Genomic DNA, 24,788 nt, shown 5'->3' with positions numbered 1-24,788 from the left:
TCATTATGTCTGTACGTCACGCATCGATCAATTTCACTTCAACACTGACACCTTAAAACATTGTGTATGCAGAGCATGTGCCTTTCAAGGAGCAAAGGTGATGTTGAGTAAACTGCTAACCTGAAGGTTTGGAAATAATATTTTATTGTTTATGCCAATGGTCATCATCTTCTTTCTACTTCTGTCTCATACATGACTCTTTGTGTGATAAAGTCCAGAGCCCTAATAATATTGGCAGAGTAACACCTCAAAGAAAAGCATCAAGTGCTTTAAGCAGCAGCAGATTGCAGCACTAAGAGGCAGAAATTAGCAGACTGTCTTCAAGTAATATTTGTGCCTCACTACAGAAAGCTTATGGCAGGAAATGCCGATGCTGGCATGAAGTTAGGCTTTCCTTTCACTGGTTAAAAAAGCAAACTGCTTGGGGACTTTATCAGCGATGTGACTGCTGATCCACTGCTGTACTGAATAGCTGAATTTGTTCTCACTGTCTTGGACACCAATGCCTGAAGAAAATATTAAATACCTATGCTGGGAGACATCTCACTAATTTTATACTGCTACAGGGCTCCCAGTAAAACTCTTAATGCCCCATCCCTGGAGGCATTTAAGGTCAGGTTGGATGGGATCCTGGGCAGCCTGAGCTGGTAGGTGGGACCCCGTAGTGAGAGGAATGGAGTCTGATGATCTTTGCAGCCACCTCCAAACCAAGCCATTCTATAATTCCATGATTCTATTATTCTGCCATCAGGAGCTGAAGGAACAAAGTCCATAGCTGATTGTCCTTTTTCTCAGAGGAATAAAATAAACAGATATTCAGCGGGCATTTCATTCTAAGATCTTTTCCTAGCAAACTTTCATTGACTGGATACATTATTTTTCTCACTCTTATAGATCTGACTCTGGCTTTAGACTTCTCTGCAAATAATACTAACAGTATTCCCCAGCTTGTGTGTAGGAAATTACCTACTGTATTTGAATGCCAGCATAGACCCAGACTCTCCCTATACTCATGGGGAAGGAGGTGAAAAAAAGCAGGATGTTTTATTTTGCAATAAATAAAATAAATGAAAAGTCCTATTCTCACAGTAGAATGATCTACTTGGTGCCTGTAGGCATGTGACATATACTACAGATGCATATCATTTTGGGTGAAATATTACGGATTTTCCAGTTGCAAAGGTGGAAGTGCCCAAGGGCTAGTTTAATTTTTGCACCTGAATTAGAAAAACTTCTTGATTTTCATTCATAAATCAATGGTACAGTCTAGTTCGTACCTGCTTCTTCTGTTTCTTCTATAAATTATTTTTTTATTCATTTTGTCACAACCTCTCCATCTTCCCATCCAAATCCATCTCTCGGAGGTATGTGTTTCACCCACCTCTCCAGACTGTCCAGGTCCCTCCGGATGGCATCCTTTCCCTCTAGTGTCCCCACTGCACCAATCAGCTTGGTGTTGTCTGCAAACCTGCTGATGATGCACTCCATCCCACTGTCCATATCAGCTACAAAGACATGAAATAACACTGGTCCCAACACCGATCCCTGAGGAATGCCACTCATCACCGAACTCCACTTGGACACTGAGCCATTGACTGCAACTCTCTGAGTGTGACCATCCAGCAATTCCTTATCCAGAGAGTGGTCCATCCATCAAATCCATTTTTCTCCAATTCAGTGACCAGTGTCACTGATGTCAAGTGGGACAGAGCCAAACACCTTGCACAAGTCCAGGTAGATGACATAAGTTTCTCTTCCTTTATCTACTGATGTTGTAACTCCATCATAAAAAGACAGCAAGTTCGTCAGCCGTGACTTGCCCTTGGTGAAGATATGTTAGTTATCATCAGTCACCTCATCTTTATTTTCCATGTGCCTTAGTAGAGCCACCAGGAAGATCTGCTCTTGATTTTGCCAGACATAAAGGTGAGACTGACTGGCTTGTAGTTCCCTGGATTCTCTTTTTTTCCCTTCTTGAAAATGTGGTTTATGTTTCCCCTTTTCCAGTAAGTGAGAACTTCACCAGACTGCCATGACCTCTCAAATATGATGGATACTGGCTTGGCAACTTCATCTGCCAGTTCCCTCAGAAACTGTGGAAGGATCTTGTCAGATCCCATGCACTTGTTCACCTTCAGGTTCTTTAGATGGTCTCAAACCTGATCTTCATTTATAGCAGGCAGATCTTCCTTCTCCCAGTTCTTACCTTTGCTTTCTGCAGCTTGGACAGTGCAGCTAGAGCCCTTGTCGGTAAAGACTGAGGCAAAGAAGTAAATGAGTATCTCAGCTTTCTCCATATCCCTGGTGACCAGGCCTCCAGTTTCCTTCTGGAGAGGTCCCACATCTTTCCTGACCTTCTTTTTATCACTGATGTACCCGTAGAATTTCTTCTTGTTCCCCTTTAAACTCCTGGCAAGATTTAATTCTGTCTGAGTTCTAGCATTTCTAGCATGACCTCTGGCTGTTCGGAAAACTTCTTTGTAGTCCTCCCAGGTAACCCGTTCCTGTTTCCACTCCCTTTCCTTTAGCACAGTGAGATTTTGACACAATTTTTATTACCCATAGCAGAGATAACATGCCAGTGCAATTCCACAGGGATATTTGCTTGCATCTGATTCACTGAAAAGAATAGCTCTTTTACAAGAAGATTGAGAAAGAGGGCAGAAATACATGTGTTGAGCTTCATTCTCCATAATGTCAGGCACTGGCCTAAAGATGTGTTCAAGTTCTTGATGACCCACAGCCAGAGTTTCTGTTTTGCAATGTTGAGCCAAAGTTCCTTTATAAGTTCAGTCTCTGAAGTTAATAGAAGCACTCATGGGTGTAAACTGACTTCTGCTGAAGAAACAAGATGGTTCTGAACAGGGAAGACAACTGTTACTGCTTCAGTCAAAGAGAAAGGCTGCATTGCCTTCCTGGATGTGGAGGGAGAGAGTAAGGATTAATTCCCTTCACATCGCTGTCTCAGCCCCATTCTACCTCATTTTTCATCCAACTGCTAAATGTCCATGTGATGGGCAGCTCTTTAATATGCAGTGCTGCCGCAGTCCTCTCTTCTCACACAACATGTGAAAGTGGCTTAGCAAACATCCAGCTTTTCTAAGGACAGCCTGTAGTGTATAGTTAAGATTTTTTTAAAAAGACTTCTCAGTTTAATAGGTAATTTCCCTGGAAAATGGTAAACTGCAAATTAAATGAAAAAAAAGCAATTAATTATTGAAATGATAATATCCTTGTAAAGGTTAAGAGGTAATATAAATGAAGTTCCTGTGAGCACATTAATGGAATTACTATCTTCCTCTTTACAAGTGGCAACTGTAACGACCTTGCTAATTAGCTTTTTCATCGTGAAAATGAATATTGAAATATGTAGTTATATTGCAGAAGCGTAGTCTATGACTAGGTTATTTTGCTACAACAAAATGTAGAGAGAACTCTTTTGCAAGCAGTTAAGAGTTCTTTCCAGAGCAGGCAGCTTCGAATGGAAGAAGAAAAAGATGTACTTTAATGACAAAGGAAGAACAACTTGTAACATGGAAGGAAAACACTTTGTAAAGGCAAATATTAGCACATACTGTCCAACCTACATTCCTCACTCCCTGTGACAAAGGAAGGACAAAGAAAGTGGCTGAACAGGTGTCTGTGCCTCCCCGTCCACAGTGCAGGTCAGGTAGCCTGTGGTCTATGCTTGTGCAGAGTGAATCTGAGTCTGCTGTACACTAGGTGCAGTATTTGCAATGTAGGTATGTGTAGGTAGAGCTATAGCTTTTATCATATCTATACAAATGCATAGGGCATGTGGATGCTATAAGACTTCTGACTTCTCTTTGCAAAAGCCTTTTAGGTAACCTCCTTAAAACAAACAAATAAACAAACAAAAAGAATTTGACTTTCCCCTGTGTGATGACATTCCCTGTGTTTTGGAAAGGAGTGCACCATGAAGTGGGCACTGCCTCGGTTTCAAGTCACAGTGCTGCTATTACATTTTTTTTTGCCATGTATAAAGCTGTGAGAGATTTCAGAGGTCACAGCTTCACAGAGGGCTTGAGAGCCACATGAACCTCCGGGTATGATCTGGAGGAAATGAGCTTCCACTTGTAAAATGAATTGGCTTTTATCCCCAACATGAGGATTTTCAGCTTGGCTTTCAAAACCCCCCAGAAATCATTAGCTTCTTCCTTGGGAATGCGATCTAATAGGATGACCTAGATGCAAACGATTGCTGCAGCTTGGGGGAGAAGCAGCTCAGTGCAGTTTTGCAGCAAAAGGCCTGGGGGAAGGACCAGGGAGATGCCTCGCATCCCTTTCACGCAGGTACACACTCTACGCAAAATCCAGCAGTGAGGTCAGCGCGGCACGTTCTGCACCTGCAGCTCGTCAGCATTAAGACAGCAGAACGGTGCGGTTGTGAAGCAGGTGAGTGATTTGTACAGAAAGCAGACAGGCTGAGATCTCTGTGCCGGCAGAGCTGCCTGCGCCCGCGGCCGGCGGTGCCCAGCAAGCGGCACTGCGGAGCAGCGCTGGGAGCTCCGGCACCGCTCCCTGCTTCGGGGCTTTACGCTCCTGTGTGTAGGACCCGTGCTTTCTTTAGCGCTGTTTTTCTGCCTGGGGAGGATGAGAAGATGTTCTGCTGGTAAATAAGTTGGCCCGATTATGTTGTGTTGGTCTCTATGCACAGAAAACTGACTGCCAATGAGTATTTCTTACTGAGAAATCACTCGTTCACAATCCAGACTTTCCTTATTTTTCCAAGCCCACTTGGGAAGAATGGAAATTTAGGATTAAAATCACCCCTGTGGTTTTCCTCTGTGCAGAACTAAGCCAGTTCCCTGTCAAATGAGCACTAGCCTGGGACCAGTTGTCCCATAGCATCTTTGTGGCATTGGTGAGGGCAGAGCAAGCATTCACAGCATCATAGAATTGCTAAGGTTGGAAAGACCGCTAAGTTGAACCACCAACACATCCCCACTGTACCCACTCACCACATCCCTCAGTGCCACATCTACACGTGAGCACCTAGAATGGTGACGCCACCACCTCCCTGTTCTCACCGTGCCACTGTCCTCACTGCTCATTCTCAGAAATTTTTCCTAACACCCATCCTGAATTCCCTGATCTTCCTCCCTCAGCTGCAGAGTTGGTGCCCAATGAGCCTCCTGAGCCTCTCCCACTACCACGGGCCTCGTTGGCAACGGGACATGAAAGAGATAATCAGGAGCTTGTTTTGCTACAACTGCTATTTGGCAAAAGTGCAGAGCACCTGGTGGCTTTTATGTTATATTACTTACATAATAAGTAACAATGCTTTAAAAACGAAGCAGCTTAAGGAGGGTTTATTGCATATAATAAAGGATGTTTCTTTTTTTCTCTTACTGATTGATGCTTTACATGTAGGTGTGTCCAGAGATGAAGAGTGAGGTTAGCAGCAAGAGCAGTATTTTCACTGAGATATCCAAGCTTCACAAGCACGTTCTGTTCATGAATTTTCAGCAATGTGATTTGTAAAATTTGCCACCTTTAGAACAATCATAACGATAAATCCTAATCGTAACATAGCATTGGAAAGGAACAGAAGAGAGAATGTTTTGCCCAGAGCTGAGTTGTTAGGCCAGGATTCAGGTTCAGATGTGACAGCCTCACATCTCTGGAGTCCTCTTCCACCCACAGTAGAAAACGTACAATGTGTGTTACTTGGAAGAGGCACCACATTGGGTGTATTAAGATGTAGCAATTTGAATTTGTTTTCTTACCTTCCTCTGGATGAGAAATTCGCAGGTGTTAGACTTGAGGTGCTACTTTTTTGCATGATTAGTTGTTGTTTTCTTCCTGCTGCTGTGACAGAATTTAAAGTAAGTGTATTAATTATCAGATGGCTCCCCATAATATTCGTTTGCTTGGTTTTTAGTGACTGCATTTGAATAATTGAGTTGACTTTCTGCTGCTCCCAGTACATCGCCTCAAGTCTATTGTTGTGCCTACATCTTTCTTTTTCATTTAAAATCGAGTGCAGACATGACCTGAAGATCCAGTTTTGTAAGATGCTCGGAACCATGAAGGCACTATCGCTCTCCTACAGACCACACAAGAGAAAACCAGATGGTGGCCTGTGAAAGAAAAGCTGCTTTTTTTTTTTTTTTTTTTTTTTTTTTTTTCTTTTTCTTTTTATTCTTAAAGATGGAAAAATGAGATGGAGGTTTGCTATCTGTTTCATTTTCCTTGGAGTTCAGGAACACTCCTACTCCCCTGTGGCATTTTATATGACAGTGGGTTGTCTTACAGGATATGCTGTAATGAAAGATTCTGTGGCGGGGGCTGTGATGTGTATATTAACTGGGTTGATTTAGGTGCAGTGACAGGATTTTCTCCATTCTGCTGCGCTGATCCAGTCTGTAGGGCCCCAGATGTAACAGCAGCTTAGTCAATGGATCAGGGAGAAGAGAGATGGTAAAATCTATACGCATATTTTCCCATCTCCCTGCTACGGCAGTTTTCTGACAGTGTGTTGGTAGGCATTTGATTTGGTCTGACTTCAGGTGGTGCCAGCAGTGGGAATTCCACATCTCACATTCCTGCCACCAACTCGGAGGCTCTCTCAAAAGAGGATTCTGTTAAGTCTCCAAGTACCAGAGCCACTTTTAAAACCAGCTGCTATTTCAGAATAGACAAGGCCCTGCGGATCAGTACTTCTGCTATTGCTCCGCTCGGAGGAAGCTCAGCTTTTGTGGTTATAGGAAAGATCATGGGTCCAGAAGCACTGTGCAGTAACTCCCTTTTTATTATTTTATCTACAGGTTAGATACGAGTTGAAATATTTTGGCTTTTGTAAAAGTACACCTAAGCACAATGTTCCCTGAAAAGACAGCAAATGTTGATATAGTTGAAGCACGCTGAATTGCAAACATTAGGGAAAAAAAGGAATAAGAGTTACATAAACATGCAATGTGTTTGATTTGTTTCTAATCAAAACAAAACCACTTGTCTCTCTGACAGCAAATGGATGGAGAAAGAGATCTTATTCAAGTGGATAAGCTATGTGGCCAGCTTGCGGGGGCATTCGGAGACAGCTGGCAAGATAAGATGCTTCAGGAGGGATGCAGAACTCTGTGTGCAGTCTCTATGAGGGAATGCAGAATGGCAGCAGCTCAGGGAGTGAATATAAAGGCCATATAAGGGAAGTAAATGGACTGCTGTAGAGATGCCATTAGCAAAGCAAACACTGACTTGGGGACCTTGGCATATACCATGGAAGAGATAAATTGCATGAATAAATGCATACTTGTTTCCTTCTCCCTAGATTTACAAACTCAGATGTAACCTAGAAACTGTTTACATGTGTGAAACAGAAGTTTTCCTGTAGTCATTTTAACACCAAGCAATTTCTACTCCTGCCTAATCCCAGTGCACTTAATTTAGACACATCTATCGTTGTTTCATTGTAACCAAGGCCTTGGGCTAATGAAAGAACACCAAACTGGTTCTTTAAGCAATTCCAAATTAATGACAATACTTTCTCCTTCTCTCTCTTCATGCCAAGAGCACAGTTCCCATGATGGTGTCCTTTTTTTTTTTTTTTCCCAAAAAGGGAAGCAGGAGGAGAAACACCCGAGCCAGGCTCTGACTGGAGGCACAAGAGTGGTCAGCATGCAGATGCTCGCAGAAGTGGAGCTGAGCACTGGGGCATTTTGTGGTGGAGGCCTGGAAACATGCAGAGCTGGTGTGAGAGGAGGGTGCTAGGAAGGCATGCTGCAGAGCAGGCTCTGCTTCTCACCACTGGGACAGTCACCCACCCTATGGGCACAGCAGTGTTCATGTTCTGGCGTGGCTCACTTTCAGGATGAGTCTCCAGATCATCCTTTGCTCAGGCCCATTTTATTTTACCCAGCAGGGATGAGTGCACAGGGTAGATGCTATTGAAGACAAGGTTTTAGAAGGGCATCTAATTGGTCTTGAGTGTGAGAGACTTAGACTATAGCAAATCAAAAGAAAACCATGTGGAAACACAGGAATACCCATCAGGTCTTCAGCACCAACAGATTTGCTGAACAGATTAGGCAGGAGAGTAGAATAAGATGATCTTCAAGGTCCGTTCCAGCCCAAAGCATACTGTGGTTCTGTGATTGAGACAGGCTGATCAACTCTTTCAAAGGGTAGATAACAGCAGGACAAGGGGAAATGGTTTTAAGTTGAGGGAGGGAAGATTTAGGTTGGATGTCAGGGGAAAGTTTTTCACAGAGAGTGGTGAGGTGCTGGCACAGGCTGCCCAGAGAGGTTGTGGATGCCTCGTCCCTGGAGGTGTTCAAAGCCAGGTTGGATGGGACCCTGGGCAGCCTGGTCTAGTATTAATTGGGGAGGTTGGTGGCCCTGCATGTGGTGAGGAGTTGGAGCTTCGTGATCCTTGAGGTCCCTTCCAACCTGGGCCATTCTGTGATTCTGTAATCTCTGATACTTGCCAACACAGACACAGCCTTTGTGTGTGCAGCTGAGGGGCTGTGGTTGTTTTGGGATTATGCCTTTATTGCCTTCCTTGCAAAGCTCATCACTACACGCATCTTCTAGCACCAAAGCTGTATTTCTGTGATTTCACAGAATCACAGAACTGTACGGGTTGGAAGGGACCTCTGGAGACCATGGAGTCCAACCCTCTGCTAAAGCAGGCTCCCTACAGCATGCTGCATCCAATACAGAATCACAGAATATTTAACCTTCTTTTATTTGAATCACTTTTCCTTGGGGAATATGCTTAAAATGATAGGATGGAAAACTAGATTTTGCTAGATAACTCTCAATCCTTTTTTTTTTTTTTTTTTTTTTTTTGTCTATTGAGAAAATATACATTTCCACTACTGTTCTGATTTTAAGACTTCACGTTACAGGGCAAAAAGAGTCTTCCTTTTAAAAACAAAACAAAACAAAACAAAAAAACCACCCATCCAATCAAGTGGCTTTGTAATTTAATTTTGAACATGACTGTTGTTACTAGTAAATGGTGTAAACACAGACTGAGTGCAATAAACCTCGCTTCCATTTAGCATTAATAATATTAATGATCAGTACTTAAATCACACGCGATGTTCTTGGACTGTAAAAGAAACATCACCAAAGAGATTTTCCCTGTCTGGTGCCGACATAATTTAAACTCGGCATAAAATTGTCTTCTGTTGGATGGAATCTTTTGGCGCTGCAGGGCGGGGAGGAAGAAGCAGAAAGAGGAAATCTCTCTCTCAGCGGATACCATCCCTCCTCGCAACCCCTCCCCAAAACTTTCTCACTCCAGACCCCGGCCAAGACCTGGGGGCTCCCACCCTTCCGCCCGACCTCCCCCAGCCGCAGGAGCTGCTCGCTACTCCGCTCGCATTGCCCCTCGCTGTAGCGCAAACTGTCGGAAGCAAATCGCTGGCTCAGCAGCTCGCATGCACACACACAGTCACACGCACCGCTCACACGCACACCACCCGCTTAGCCCGTATTTTCCCATGTAAAGGCTGCAGCCTCCCCCCCCCCCCCCCCCCCTCGTTAGCCCTCCCTCCCCGCCGGCTTTTTCCCCCTCCCCTGCCCTCTCCCCCACTCTCTCCTTGCCGCCCCCGGCCTCGGGACGCCAGGACTCCCCCCGGGACCCCCAGCCCCGCCCCGGGACGCCTCGGGGAGGCTCCTCCCGGCCCCTCGCCCCCGGCCCCGGCCGCGGCGAGTCCCGCCCGGGGAGGCGGCGGCGGGGGAAGGGGGAGGAGAGGCGGCGGAGCGCGGTGCCTCCCGAGGAATCAGACGTGCGGAGAAGGGAGGGAAGGACGGGCCGGGGTGGTGTGGGGAGGGTCCCGGTGCCGGTCCCGCCCGCGTCGCCTCCGCTCCGGGACCGCGGCGAGAGTCGCTTGGGGCGGCCGCCACCCGCCGGCTCCGCAGCCGGGCCCCGCGCCCATGTGCTGCCGGCACCCGCGGCGGCAGCCCCAGCGCCCGGCGTGAGAGTAAGTATCCCGGCTCCCTGTGGCTTCCCCCGGCCTCCCGCGCCCCTCGAGCCCGGCTCTGCCCGGCTGCATCCCCGCCCCGCTCGCTCCCCGCACCGCCAGCCAGCAGCCGCATCCTTTTCCCGTTCCACCGAACTCTGCGGACCCCTTTCTGCTCCCGGCTCCCCGCTCTCCCCTTCCTGTCCCGCATCCCCTTCCCCTCCGAGGCCCCCATCCTCCTCGGATCTCCCCACTACTCCGCACTCTTTCCACCCCTTTCTCCCGTCCTCTTGCTCCCCTGCTCTCCCCTGTACCCCTTCCCGCCCCTCGCACTCCGCAGCCTTCCCCTAGCATCACCCCGGCGAGTTTCACTTCCCGGCCCCCGCTCTCCCTCGGGGAGCCCCGGAGCTCTCGGCCGCCCCCTCCTACCCCGGAGCGGAGGAGCGGGGTTTTGGGGCCGGAGGGGCGATCCCACGCCCCAGAGAGAGTGCCGGGCGTGGGCTGGCAGCGCCCGGGGTGCGGAGCGGAGCTGCTGCCCCGCGGGTTGGAAGGGTGCTGCCCCTGTATCCATCCCGATCTCGTCCGCTAGTTGAGGGAACCATTTCCCCCGAGTGCCGTGACCCACTTTGCTGGAGACGTTTGGTGGAACGCCAAGACGCGGGCGGGTCCTTCCCCGGGAGATGCCTGCGGAGGGATGGAGGCGGCCCGTGCCCCGCTCCAAGTTTCTGTCCCCGAGGTTAGGGCTCTGGCAGGTTGGAAAGCGTTCCTGCAGATGGGCTGTGTCTGCTAGAAGCTGAGCGTGTGGCTTCTCTGCATCTCGGGCCTTTCTGAGCTTTATGGAAGAGACTTTTTTTTTTTTTTTTTCTTCTCAGTGTTTTAAAAGTAAACAAAAGTTTTGTGTGGTGCACACACTTAATTTCACTTACAGGCACTGTCTCTGCGTTCCCTCCTGGTGCAAAGGGAGCTTTAATTTTATTGCCTGCACATTAATTGAGTGCACTGATTGCTGTCTAATCACACTTAGAAAAAAAAAAAAGCCCTTGTAAATGGCCATCGGAATTCATTTATAGGAACTGTGAGAGGTGATCATAAATTTACAGACACAGTTGGAGCAGCAATCCAGGATGGATTCAACAAGAAATATACACCAACCTTTGGGAAGCAGCTTTCCTGAAACAGGCAAACGCACCACAGAGCTGGGAGGCTGTGAGTTGTCCGGGAGGAGCAGGAGCTAAAGGTGCTGCGTTTGGGCTGGGAAGAGGCAAAGAGGTTTTGTGTTAATGAGGTTTACTGCTGCCACGGGGGTCTGGGATTGAAAAGCTGTAGGCAGTGTGAGCGGTTTGCACGGAAACTGTGAGGCCATGCCTAAAGCATGTTGCAGGAGGAGGGATGAATGAGACCTCGCCTTTTTCTCTATCAGCAGAGGGAAGGTGAAGACGTGCAGGGGTGAGAGGTGAGCAGGGAAGCTCTGGCAGGGCAGCACAGCCTTCATGCCCACGCTGCCCCCCCATAGTGATGCTAGTGGCTGCAGGAATGGGACAGAGATGTATGATGTCTTCGTGAGAAGTGCTGGAGGAAGAGAAGATGCTCTGGCAGATAAACTCTTCTAATGTCAGTGTTACTGAATTTGGCTTTTTCTCCTTTCTGTTATTTAATCAGGGACTTTTGTCTTCATGATGGGAGGAAACATCCCCCTGGCTTTTAGGATCCGAGCTTCTCTTGTTGTGAGGATTTGCCAAGGCTGAGAGACTCTGGATTATCCCTAACTTCTAAAATACAGAGGGGCTTTCTGTCTCTCCATTGTGAGGGGCTTGGTGCAGACGTGAAGATGGCTTCCAGCCTCACCTGCGCCGGTGTGGTCTGGGCTTTCCTCTCCTTCCTCTGTGCAGCGGCATCCTGTGTGGGCTTCTTCATGCCCTACTGGCTCTTGGGATCTCAACTGGAGAAGTCGGTTTCCTTTGGCACTTTCCGGAGGTGCTCCTACCCGGTGCGGGATGAGAGCCGCCAAACGACCATCATGGTGGAGCAGTGCGGCCGCTACGCCTCCTTCCAGGCCATCCCCAGCACCGAGTGGCGGATCTGCACGGTGGTGACGGGCCTGGGCTGCGGGCTGCTCCTCCTGGTGGCCCTGACTGCCCTCATGGGCTGCTGCGTGTCCGAGCTCATCTCCAGGACCGTGGGCAGGGTGGCAGGAGGCATCCAGTTCCTGGGAGGTAAGTGCTGCCTGCTTGTGCTGCGGTGTGGATCTTCACACTTAATTTGTATGGGTGTGGAGGCTTTGGGAAGAGGAAGGTATGAGGCAGACCACTTGGCTTGGCCACTTGACCACTGAGTGGCTGTCTGAGTGTTTGAATGTGGCTTGCTCACCTACGGTTGCTCTTGCACTGAGCCCCATGCCTGGTTGTTGGATGACCTTTGAGAACTACCTGAGAGGTTCAGCTCACATTTGAGCTAAAGACAGGGAGGGAATGTTTAACCCTGGTAGAGGAGGCGTGAGGAGGAGCCCTGCCAGGCTGCTGGCTCCATTCTGCCCGGTGGGGTTAGAGGAGGCTGCGGTCTAGACACTGCGTAGGAGAATCACCTCCCATTCTTTTTTTAGCCTGCGAATTGTATGGCTTTAGCCGTGGAGTGTTTGAAGGGTATGAGACAATAAGCAGGATACTCTGGCGTGTTTTTTATAGGGCTGTTTTACCAGTAAATCATCACTCTCCCCTGTCATCAGCAACACAAGGCTCGGTGGCACTCACTGTCACCTCTTCTCACTTGGTGTGCGCTTGCCTCCATTAGGGGATGAGTTTATCTGCCCAGGTGCATTTGGGCAGTCCTTCTGGGCCCATTTCCTGCCCTTCTCTCCCCAAATTGAGGTGCACCCAGATAGGACAGTGGGCTCCCATCCCACATGCAAGATGCAAACACAGCTGGGGTGCAGCTTAGGGGACACAGCCAAGGCCCTGTAAGGGACCTGTGCCAGGCCTTCAGCTGGGCGGTGTTAGCATGGCTCTCCACCGGCTGCCAGAAGCCCTGGCTCTGACTTTTGGAGCATTTTCTGCACTTTAGAACAAACTGACCCTGTCAATTCACCCTTCCCTCAGCGTTGCATTCCTGTGTTCAATCTGGCTGACAATTTGAAAACGCAGCAGCTGCTTGAGAGTTAACTCTGCTGGAAACTGCTGCTTTGAGAAGGCTGCTTCATTATAGAGCTCCGGTCAGGCAACCAGGGTGTGGAGAGGGTTTTCAATTCAGCAAAGCTCTGTGAGCCCACGTGGCCTGGCTAGTTTCACTGAGAGCCATCACAGGCTCTGCTTGGGCTTTAACCACCCCCTCTTTCCAATTGCTGCTCTGCTCATCTGGTTTTAATTTGTGTTTGGTGGTGCTGCATGCCTGGGTCTGGTTACAGCCACCATAGTGAAACATGGTGGGGTGGATGGACAGACAGACAAGGGGACATGGGAGGTGTTGGAGACCCTGCACCGGGATGTCAGCGTGGGCCATAGATGTGGGCTCTTCTCCCAGGTGTTCTCCCACTTAAGGAGAACCCTTCAGACCATGCCACGACCACTCATGTAACCACGCTGCATCTCCTCTAGAAGGGAGTGAGCATCTCAGGAGGTGACAATTCAAAGATACGTGAACCTGTGATAGGAAATGAAAATTGCCAGCAACTTTACTCACAGTTCAGAAATTATTTACACAGCACGTCCAATTTTCCCCTCTACTGGGTTTTATGGTTGTTTCTCATTTCACTCAGCGCTGCTGGAAATGTGTAAGAAATGAACAAAGTGAGAACCCATCATTTCTTAACCTGCTTAAAAACTGTCTGTGGGGACGTCAGAGAGGGGCCAGATGGCTGAAGCCAGTGTTTTGGCTGTTCTGAAGGCACGTATGGGGGTAAAGATCAGATCCTTACATCCTTCACCAGATCTTCATCTGCTATTGATCAGTACAGCTCCATTGTTTAAATGACATAGCTATATTTACACAGATGTTGACGTTAGGCATTATAATCATTAGGCTGTTTTAAGTCAAGCCATGAGCTGTTGGGGTTATTTGCTATACAGGAATGTGGGTCTTTGTTCCCCATACAATGGTTATAGGTTGAGGTATATACCATGAGGTGTGCTTTGACTATTGTGATTGCCATTTTAATTGGCCTCCAGCTGGAGATCTAGCCAAATATAACCCTCACAAATATTTTTATTGGGGTTAAAAGAACCTTCTACCATTATTATTATGAAGGAAAAGCCCAGGGAAAAATAAACAGTGCACTGAGTGGTGCCTGTAACTCATGTTCTGTTCCGTTCCTTTCCCTGCGTTTGGGCAAGGAGATGGGTAATGGTTTCACTTTCTGTTTCTTCTCATCCTGGTCACCTGCATCAACATAGCTGCTGCAGACAGTGGTAGAGGATGAGTGTTTGAATAAACTGCATTTTTCTTGAAGTTAGAAACCTGCGTAGGCATATTCAGCGTAGCTGGTTTAAAGTTATAGTGGTGTTCTGTTAGTCTAGGATCTAAGTAGGTTTCCCACTAGGGTTTAAAATCATGGATTGATGAGTAGCTAAGCCAACTGAGAGCAGGGAGGCCTGTGGGTGGGTGAGATGTAGGCTGCCCTATGAGTTGCTGAAACTCCTTCATCCAATACTGGAAGCATTTTTACTGCCATGAAAGGTGGCAGAGAGGCATATTTACCAGAGGTGCTGAGCAAACAGCCTGATCCTCTTCTTCCAGCAGTAACAAAGAGAGGGAACTCCAAGTAGGTCAGTGGAATAGCACCTGTGCAGAAGTAGTGCAGCTTGCACCAGCTGAACTGTGCCAAGGTTTTACAGCTGGGATTTCCCCAGTTGTATGTGGCAACTCACACGATGGAATTATTCATGAGTGCTTATGGCACAAATCTGCTCTTATCATAAAAATTGAATGGCAGAGCCTGCAAGAAACTGCAGGTCCGTGCGGACCCGGAATGGCTCTTTAGATATTGGTTGTTTTTATGTACTTTGTATGTGATATTTCAGACAATCCTGCCTAAGCAGCATACATAGATTTTATGATGACTCTGGGATAAGCTGAGTTTATGTTCCTAACAAAAAGGTTGCATCACAGTCTTTTCCATTTGCAATTTTAGGAACCACTTCCTTTCCCATGTATAATCACGTGGCAAGGCTGAGCTGTTGCAGCAATTGCTTACATGAGAAACAGTGCTATCATTAGCTTCCTCTAAGCTTCTACTAAGGCAGTTTGGGCAACAAGAAGTACCCGAAGTCCAGCCACTTCTTCAGTGGTCAAACTGCTGCTGCAATATCTCAACAAGATGCTTCAGGAGCATTTCTGTTGGAGTGCTTTGACATACTGACAACCCAGGTGAAAGTTATGCTGTCTGTAACCTCTTGAGGGCACAGTTATGTAGATAGATACAGTCTTTGCTGGTAGCAGTAAGTGCAGCGTTTCCAGCTGGTTTACTTTGGATGTTTGGAAGATAAAGAGATATGTAATGTAGCTAGAACAGATTGCAAGGATGCATCTTTCACCATAACTATTGAGGACACAACAGCAGGAAGCAAAGTTTAAGAAATCTATGGCAAATTAGAGTCTATAATTATTGATCTTCTTTTCATTGTATCTTGGCAAGTCAATTCTACTTAAGTGAGGAGATAGAAATTTGCAGCTCAGATATGACATACTAATTTGGTGAATAGTTTCACTCTGCAAATGCAGAACAATGATTTTAAGAGCACAGCAATAATCTGAAGAACATAATGAACTGAAAGGTTAGCCAGTTTTATGAGAGACAGCGGATTAAAAGATGCAAGTATTGCAAGGATGGTCAATTTAAAGAGTGTTATGCTGGCAAGGTGAAGCTTTTCATTAAAATGGTCAGTGCACAGGAATTATAGATGAAATTTCCACTTGCTCAGAACTCCCCTTGGCTCTGCAGGAGGGCTAAGACAAGCTCAGAGAGGTATGAATCCAGGGCAGCAGAGCACGCAGTGACCTGCTGACTTAGAGGCCCCTCTGAATCTGACTCTTTGGCCTTGATTTTGAGTGGCATATGAAAAATGAGCTCTTGCCATCATTGTGAGTAGCCGTGTGGCTTACACTGTCATCTTCAGTACTCATCACTTGCTGTGCGAGCAGTGCACACGTTTTGCCAATCCTTTCAGTAAAGAAAGAAGCAGTACTTTCTTTTCCAGTCCTCATTTCTCTATTCTGTTTCTCTTGTGTCTCATGGGAGCTATTAAAATTGGTGAAACTAAGGTCCTTTAATTGCTGGTTAGAAAACATGGAGAGCTCTTGAAGTGGGCAGTGGTAAAAGGAGCATTTAGTTAGAGAAGAAGGGGATGAAGATTCTGGCAGCTTCTGATTTCACCTCAGGAAAAAGATGGGGCCTTCTGGAAAAAGTATCATACAAACTGCCCCAGGATTCTTATCCAAGTGTCCTGTGCCAATAGTGACAGTAACAGTTTCCGTCACCTATCACCTGCTCAGGACTGCTGTGTATGAAGAAGGGCTGATTAATGTAGCATTTGCCATCAGGATGAACACTGAAGGTGTGGCAATGTGTTGTCTTGTGAAGAACTCTCAGAAAAACTCTCGAGATTTTAAAGAGAAAAAGCCAAAGGAGGTGTGCAAGTAAGCATATTAATGGCTGGATGTGACTTTGCAAGTGAGATAGTCAAGGTCTAAGATGTAGAGGGTAGAAAAGGGAAGAGAACTAAACCCATAGCACTGTGAGACTGTGTAGAGAAGCTATTCCTCAAAGGAAGTGCTTGAGGAAACAGCTGAAGAAATAGGAGGGCCTCTTGGAAAAGACGGAGTCTGTGAGCCTAAAGGACAAGAAATGTGGCTTGCAGCCAAAGGCAAGGAGAATGAAGGCAGCCTTGGGTCTGAGATTAGCTCAGGAAAAGTCATTAGGGGCTTTGGTGAAGGTAACTGCAGATGACTACCAAGGCTAGAAACCGTCAAGGGAAGGAAATGAACTGCGGGCAGTGACCAGTAACCATTATTTTGTCTGACAGCTGCAATGAGACTTTCTGCTTTCTGCATGGAAGGCTAAGGTCAGGATCATTTTCTGCCTATGGGGAGAGAGCGTAACTGGGAAAAAATAACAGGGAGAAAATGAGCCTTGGTGGGAGCAGGAAAGATGGCCAAGAGACTTCCAAGAAGGAAATGATTACCCCAAACCCATGTGCGGAGAGTCCAGGGAGGGGTGTCTGTTTCTACCCAAAACCAAGAACTATTCTTCCCCTCCAAGTTTGCTTCTCAGGGCTGTCTTACACGTCTTTCCCTCTCTTTCATCTTGTCAAATGCAAAGCTTCAGTGACTTTACTGTGCTGTAGATGTGTGACAGGGTGATCATCACCCAGGACAAAGATGAACTGCATGCTAGGTATTAATCCAGTGCATACATGTGCATGTAAAGGCATTGCAAGAGGGGCTTGTGAGAGGAACGGATGCCTCACCAGAAGGTAACAGAAGAACAAAAAAAGGAACGTCGCACTGTTAAATGTTACTTGTGAGTGATTACATGTCATGTTGTAGCCTGATAGATTCAGCAGTAATAAGGTCAGCAGAGAGCACTGTGACTATTTAGACTGAGGTCTGCCTTAGCATAGGTCGCAGGACAACCTTCGTGTAACTCCTATTTGAACAAGAGTGTATCTCTGAGGAAAAAAAAAAAACAAACAACAAAAAACAACAAACAGCCTTTCAAGTCTGAATTTAATTCCAGGAAAACAGGATCTTCATAAGTCGTTCCAGTGGTGAATTATACTGACTGCTTTTCCTCCAGATCATTAATGCAAATATTAAAAAAGTGTAGCACTAAAAATAGATTACTGCAAAATCACATTTGCTTAAGGATCACTGTAATTATTCTTTTAAGATATTCTTTTAAGATCCACCAGTTTACTTGTTTTTAATCCATTTAAGCTGTGCTATATTGTGCCTTCTTTACCAAAACCTGTCTGGAAGCAGCTTCATGGCATCAGTGTTTCACAGTATCACTCCAGATTTCTACAGGTATCCACCAAGAGATTAAGTGTAGTGTTTCGCAGCATCATCCTTTTTTAGTTTGACTGTGCTTCCCTTGACTCGCTGAAATGCATCCTGTGGCAGCTAATGCTGATATTCACTGCCCGCTTCCCAGCATTGAAAGTTGCCTTCATCTGCTGTGATAGTGCACAGGTCAAATTCCTGGATTTGGGTCTGGAGTCCAGCTGAGAAAGGCTGGGAAGTATTATGTTTGGGAAGATGCTAAGAGCGAGGGAGTTTAGAAGGTGATGTTATCTTTAACAGATTTTGTAGCATATGTTCCATTGAAGATTAGCCAGCTCCCTCTCTGCTGTATTCAGACAGAGAATAGGAATTAAAATATAAAGCAAATTCAAAACAGAAGATGAACTGATGCAATATATGTTCTTTGTCGCTGTTGGTTTTTAAATGACATAAATTAGATTCTTATTCTCTTAGTCAGATGTAGCCTGTATTGCTTAAATCTTTTGTAAGTGCATTGCCACCAAATCTGACTGGAAGGGAATCGAGGTTAGCAGGTGCTTGTATGTGAAAAAATGTGAAAAAAAAGCAGGCACTTAGATTCCAGACAATCCCCTTTCCTGTGACTGCTTTCCCTTTGGTTGCACATGTCCTTCCTGAAGCCCTAAAGGCTGCTGACCCAGCAGATCTACCAGCACTGCTCTTTGCACAGTCTTTCCCTAAGGAATCCAGACGAAGGAGACCTAAGTGAACAAATGTTTGCTGCTCAAGCTAATACCAGCCATTGCAATGGAGCAGGTTAGCAAGCAAGATTAAATAATAAACATTACTGGTCATAAAGTGCAGAATGATTAGCTCTGAGGAGGCCATTCCTGTCATCAGGGGCATGAGGAGCATTGAGCAAGCAAGGAGTTGTAATACTCTTGGAACACTGGAGATGCAACCTGAAGAAGACAAATGGTGCTGGGAGTAGCCTTCATATTTCTCTGCTTCTGTTCTTTTCATTCTGTCATCAGCCAGTTGAGATGTCTTAATTCTTCTGGTGCACCAGAATCATACTGGAGAAGCAGCAGGGCCTTTATCAGCTACAGATTTTCATGTGTTCTTTGAAATGAAGGACACTCAGTGCAAATTATGTCAATATTTCTGTCCTAAAGGTAAGAATATTTGATTGTGACATTAATCTAAAATGGGTGTGGATCCAAGGTTGTCTCTTCTTGAAGTGTTACCCAAGTGAATTAACTTGTCTATAGTTAATTGGGCTCTGAAACAAGCATTATGTTTTTTTCCCTCACCAGTTATATTCACTCCTAATATAATTTTCAGCTAAATAGGGGAAAAAAAAAAACATGCTAAGTTTCAGCCTGGAGAAAGATTTTGGTGCTTTGGAAGCACAATTAAAATGGAAATGCTGATGTATTAAAAAAAAAATAAAAGATGCTGCTAAAATATTGGAAAGAGTTTCTTTTCTTCCCTTTCCTATTGATGTTAAAAAAAAAAATGATGTTCTGAATGTTGTTGCAGCTGCGTTGGATTTCAGCAGATTTTTGCATTAAAAACAACATTTTTGATCTATAGAAATCCTGGAGTGCTGTTTTATTTATCTGCAGAATCAAGTTTAGGCTTCTTGCTTTTTATTTTTTGCCCTTTTTTATTAGGAGGGAACAATGATACTCAGCACTTCTGTGAGCTTTTCATTTCAAAGGACTTTGCTTGCATAACCTAATGAAACTTCAGGAAATGTGAGACATGGGAACAAATAATCTATTTTGCGGGTGCAAAGTCAGAGTAAACTCCGAGTTACTTCTCTTCTGATCTTCTACGTTTGTATTGTTTAGAGCAGAATCTGGGAGTTAGCAATTTTATATTTGCCTTGAAAGTTGTGGCTTCTTTTGGTTCCTGAGCTCCGTGAGATGTTTGAATATTGCTGGGAGCTTCACTTTGGCATCAAAGTGTTGCAACGTTTTCCAGTGCAGATGAAGTCATATTCCCCACAGTGAGGACAGAATAGTTCCCAAAGGCACATTTTGCAGGATTTTGTCTGGTCTAGTATTAAATGCTTTTATTTTCTTCTCTCAGGAAACACAGCTTAGTAGGCATTCCGCTTGGAACTTTTCCGTGATACTCAGCCAGCATTTTTCCTTTCCTTGCTCACATCCCTTTATTTCTCCAATGCATATTTTTACCTTCTGATCTCTTTAACTTTTGCTTTACAAAGTAGAATAAGACAGCTTTCAGTTTCCTTCATCACCTGGATAAAGACAAGCACATGAGAGCAACCAAGGCGTTCAGAGGCGTTGGAAGGAGCATGGCTTAGTGAAGAAACATGGAATATATACATACCACCTAAACATCACCTACAGCCACATGCCTTGTGGTGTCCATCGTGTTGGCTGTTTCTTTGCTCAAGGATTTCTTTTGGCTCATTGTAATATCTTTGTTGATTTTAGAGATATTAAGTTTTCTCTGTTGCTGAAGTCCGAGGACCTAAATAACATTCAGACCATAGAGAGATAGCGTTAAGTTGCAGAGGACCAAGAAGGGCACTCTCCTCAGTCTTGGGATGACCCTGGCACCACAAGATATCACAGGTCAGAGAGATAATATTGCATTTGACAGATCCCTTCTAACAGCTGTCCTGTATCTTCTCAGGCATGAAAAATTGAGCATGGTCAGTGCACCCTGACAATGCTAGCGGTACAGCTGATTCACTAGGCTTGATTAGATCTCATTTACATTGTTTGTTCCACTGTCAGTCCCCTGATGTCACAGGTACCTCTGAGAACAGATGCAGATTTGTCTCCCCACTTTTCCTTAGAGCCTTGGCTGCTGAAATCAACAGCGATATTCCTCCATGGGAATTAGGGCAGGGCAGAACGGCTCAGCACAGTTGCTACCTATTGAGCTCATGAGATTTGGAGGAGGCTGGTGTTGCATAGCAGTGCAGAGAGCTTCTTTGCATGCCACATCCTACCTAATTCTCTGGATACTATGTACTAACTGCATTAGTACTTATGCATTAAAATAATAGTCATTTTAGAGGGTTACTGCACCAAGAGCTGAGTCCACCTTTTTCTGCAGAAACCTGGTAAACCTCAGTCTTTCATAAAGACTGACTATTTTGAATCGATTTGTAGACTTTTAAGTGAGGTTGGCAATAGTTTGTAGGACTCGTGGTTTGTAAAGAAAATGCTAGGGAAAGAAAACCTGAACAATTATCAATTATAAATTGTTGTTATTTTTATCTTGTAACATGACCCGAAAGGGTCTACAGAGAATGAAGCAGAAAATGCAGTGTTTTGATAAAAACATATCATTTCTGCAGTGATGTAAAGATTTGAACCTTTCCTTTGCAGTTTGACAGTTCACTTGTCTTGTATTGTCTCCCAATAAAGATGACTTTGCCATATAAAGTGGTATTGTTGATTTGAGAAGAATGGCTTTCTAATAAATGCAAAGAGATACGAAGTTTGTCCCTTGAATTGAGGAGAAAGGATTTGAGATAAAGCCATGGATGATCAATCTGGAATTACAAAAGCTGCTACTGAAATACAGCACTCTATGAAAGGATATGAAAACCGCTGGCATGGTGGAGTGTAAGAAATAGCCTGAAGGCTTCTGAAGAGTGTGCTTCACCACTTCTTAATGAGTTGTTTTTTTGTGTTTTTTTGTGGGTTTTTTTTTTTTTTTTTTTTTGTGAATCTGGAGCTGAAAGCCCATTTATGAATACATTTTCCTAAAAAAAAAATCAGAATAAAAAAAAAATCAGAATAATCTCGATATTCTGAGCTTAATAAGCAATTCAGGTCAGGCACAATACAGCGCAATGCCAATTGTTGGTATGGATTCCCAGGACACGTTAGAAAGTGCTTAGTTTCAAGGAGTGGTAGAAACTGGTGCTAGGGGACTCTGTGAGTGCATGCATGAGAGGAAATCTCTTTGGACTTAGTTTCCAGCTTTGCTCAGATTTGGCCCAGATGCTGCTGTATGTCTGCGAGCTTTGACTTTTCCTTTGGAGCTTTGCATGTCTGCCTGATGCCAATTGTACAAGCGCTTTCAGTCACACAGAGTTACTGCTGTCGCTATGGTTGCTGCTATTATAATGTAGCAAGTTCTAGAAACCCATCATGCAGATCACTGGGGGAAAAGACAGCTGCTAATCCAAAGAAATCCGAAACAAAGTCAGACTGGGAAAAAGAGTGTTCTTTGAATTCGTGACATTTTTAATGCCTTCAGACATGCATAGCATGTGCTGAGTCACTGAGGGCGTTAGGGTGTTTCGGGTGCTGTGTGGGTTTCACACATGAAAATACAGAATATCAGCCCTGGTCTGTGCCTCCACCTTGTTGGGTCTGCTTCCATCTCCCCTGGCATTGTAGTTTGCATGGAATTCCATTTGTTTACAAGTACTTTTTCTGCCACAGCATTAAAAATATGGTGAATGGCACTAAACACTGGGATAAAGATCTTTACAGCCAAGACAGATTCCCAGACCATTATGGGCACATGCTACAAAATTAAGAGATTGTTATAAAAGTCAGCATTTTTACAAGAATTTCTTTTTATAGGAGTCCCAATGGATGGCTTAGGAGAGCTTTGTTCAGTCTCCATATCTCCTCTCTAACCAGAGACTTTCTCTGCACCAGGCAGACTAGCAGGAGCAGGACTTGGCCTCTCAGACCAGGATGTGGTGATAGAACCCATCAGCAAGGCAAAGCTACAGACCCAAGATTCACTGTGTGGCCGGGGTCTAAGGCAAACACTGATGTGCGCTGCCCATCTGTCCCCCAAACTACTCATAACTCTTCAAAGCACTGAAATAATGAATTAAGGACAAACTACTCCTAAGAAGTAAGGTGGGCTGCACAGCTTTATGGCCCCTTCTGCTACAGTAGTCTCAGAGGATACCCCTATAAATGAATGCAAGCACAGTTCTGTTTGCTAGATTAGGTTTTTTCTTAACAGTGTTTCAAAGTAATGCTGTGTAATACTTAAGGAGTAGAGTGATTTCTTGGTATCCTACAGTGGAGGGACGCTTTGGAAACCATTCTCCTTGTGAGCTCTGAGCCATCTGTTGAACACTGTCCATTGCTTCCTTCTTGTCTCATGTTAGCGTTTGATTTTATTCTTTCCTCTCCTCCATTGGCTTCAATTCTCTCCACAGACTGTGGGAAACGACACGATGGCTGAAGTTAGTTTGTACTGAGCCATTAATAACTCTGTTTAGCTTGTTCCTCTTTTCCATAACAATTTGCAATAAAAACTGTGTCAGGAAAGAGCTCAGTGACCTGCAAGGGCTGGGACAAGCCTTGCGCTGGAGATGGCAAATTTGCTTTGAAGCCTCTAAGCTGGAGATCCGGTGCTAAGAACACAGGAAGCAGGAAGGATAAATACTGTAACTTTTCATCTCATGCATAAGAATTGCCATCTGTTTTGATCTTGTGATAGAGAAAAGTCATTCTGCTTATCTCACCTAAAATAGTGGCTAGTCCGATTACAGGCTTTCCTGCCTAGCGCCTTTTTAAATTCAATTTGGCTGCCTGTGCCCTTGGCACTCAGTGGGTTTCATTAAATTTCACAGCAGTTAGTTTTCATTCCCTCTGTGACACCTTTTTATCAACATTTGACTCCAGTGTAATTTCAAGCAATTGTGCTTTTTTTTTTTTTTTGCAAAGCGCTCGTACCATAACAATTTGGCAGAGCAGGTGGGGGAAAACGACTCAGATACCATTGCAAATCCACCTAGAAAACTGATGGAAATCCGGGTCCGCTCAACACTGTTTTTTTGCATGCAATGATAAGAAAAGGGAGCTGCTTCCCTTCCTTCTCACTTGGTATCAGCCATGACTGTCAAAAGTGCAGTTAAAGAGCTTGCTGTAAGAGGCAAATTTCTCTTCCTTCAGGCTAATCGCAGCTTTATTTTAAAAGCAGAGCTAGTGGACTGCAGCTCAACTGACAGCCTGAGGTTCTGAGACGAGCCTTCTGGAACCCAGGATGCATGACGACAGGGGTTTTCTTTTCAAAACCAGATGAGAAGGCTGGTTTGCTAGGAAAGTGTGTGTGCATGCATGTGTGCAGGAATGCACAGAGCAAACGTGGCTGCTTTCCATTTAGTACATGATGCTCAGTCCCTGTGGGTGGGGTGAGGGGAGGTGGACACCCCAACATGACCCTGGCATTGGTTGGTCACACCATTGCTACCTTCTCCCTGGCACATAATAGTGCTTTCTCAGGGCTGTGTTTGAGACAGATGCTGGGTGTTAGTGAAGGTGCTTTTGAGATGTGCTCCAAAAGGCCATCGTTTGAATTGCATCAGTCTGTCCGAAAGGTCTTTCTCAGTCTGCTGGGGCAATTAGAAATGCAAAAATAATGTCACGGCTTCTCAGTCAAATTTTAAACTACTAATTAAAAATGAGGCTTAAAAAGGCCTAAAAGTGAGCTCTGCAGACAGGGGTAACTCAGAGAGTGACAGAGCTGTCTCACTGCAAGCCAAGGGTAGCTGCATGGGGGAGACCATAAATCATTTTCAGAATAAGACTTCTGATTGATGAAACTTTTCCTCTGTCTTCTTGAAGGAACTAGCCTGAGTCCTTCCAGTTTAAACTAATAGAGCACCTGATTTTCCTATACTTTGAGGTCTCCATAATTACCTTCGCTGATAAAGTATTCCCAAATGCACATGGACTTGGACAGGCCGTTGAATGCCTCAGGAAAGCTGTAGGTTACGGACATTCCCCTGCCTCCTTCTTAAGAAGAGGTTTCCCATGGACTTCCTTCTCAGCCCTTTGCATACGTGTATGTGACAGCTATTTGATGGGTTGGCTGACTGTAGTTTACATGTCAGGCAGTTGCTTGAGCTGGTTGGGA

The 24,788-nt window shown here is 45.3% G+C and overlaps 1 protein-coding gene across 1 annotated transcript in view; it reads left to right on the top strand.

The window, feature by feature from the left end:
- Positions 1 to 9,894: 9,894 nt before the first annotated feature.
- The window catches only part of LHFPL6 (LHFPL tetraspan subfamily member 6), a 136,623-nt gene continuing 121,729 nt past the window's right edge, over positions 9,895 to 24,788 (top strand). The window contains exons 1-2 of the mRNA XM_042868468.1: positions 9,895 to 9,956; positions 11,595 to 12,148. Of these exons, the coding sequence (XP_042724402.1) occupies positions 11,764 to 12,148 (385 nt within the window). The 5' untranslated portion in view covers positions 9,895 to 9,956; positions 11,595 to 11,763. The remainder of the gene's footprint in view (positions 9,957 to 11,594; positions 12,149 to 24,788) is intronic.

This window comes from Lagopus leucura, unplaced genomic scaffold (assembly GCF_019238085.1).
Source record: "Lagopus leucura isolate 7727_CA_CO unplaced genomic scaffold, USGS_WTPT01 Super-Scaffold_100001, whole genome shotgun sequence".
NCBI lineage: Eukaryota > Metazoa > Chordata > Aves > Galliformes > Phasianidae > Lagopus > Lagopus leucura.
The sequence above is the reverse complement of the archived record's forward strand: the minus strand, read 5'-3'. Positions and strand labels throughout refer to the sequence as shown.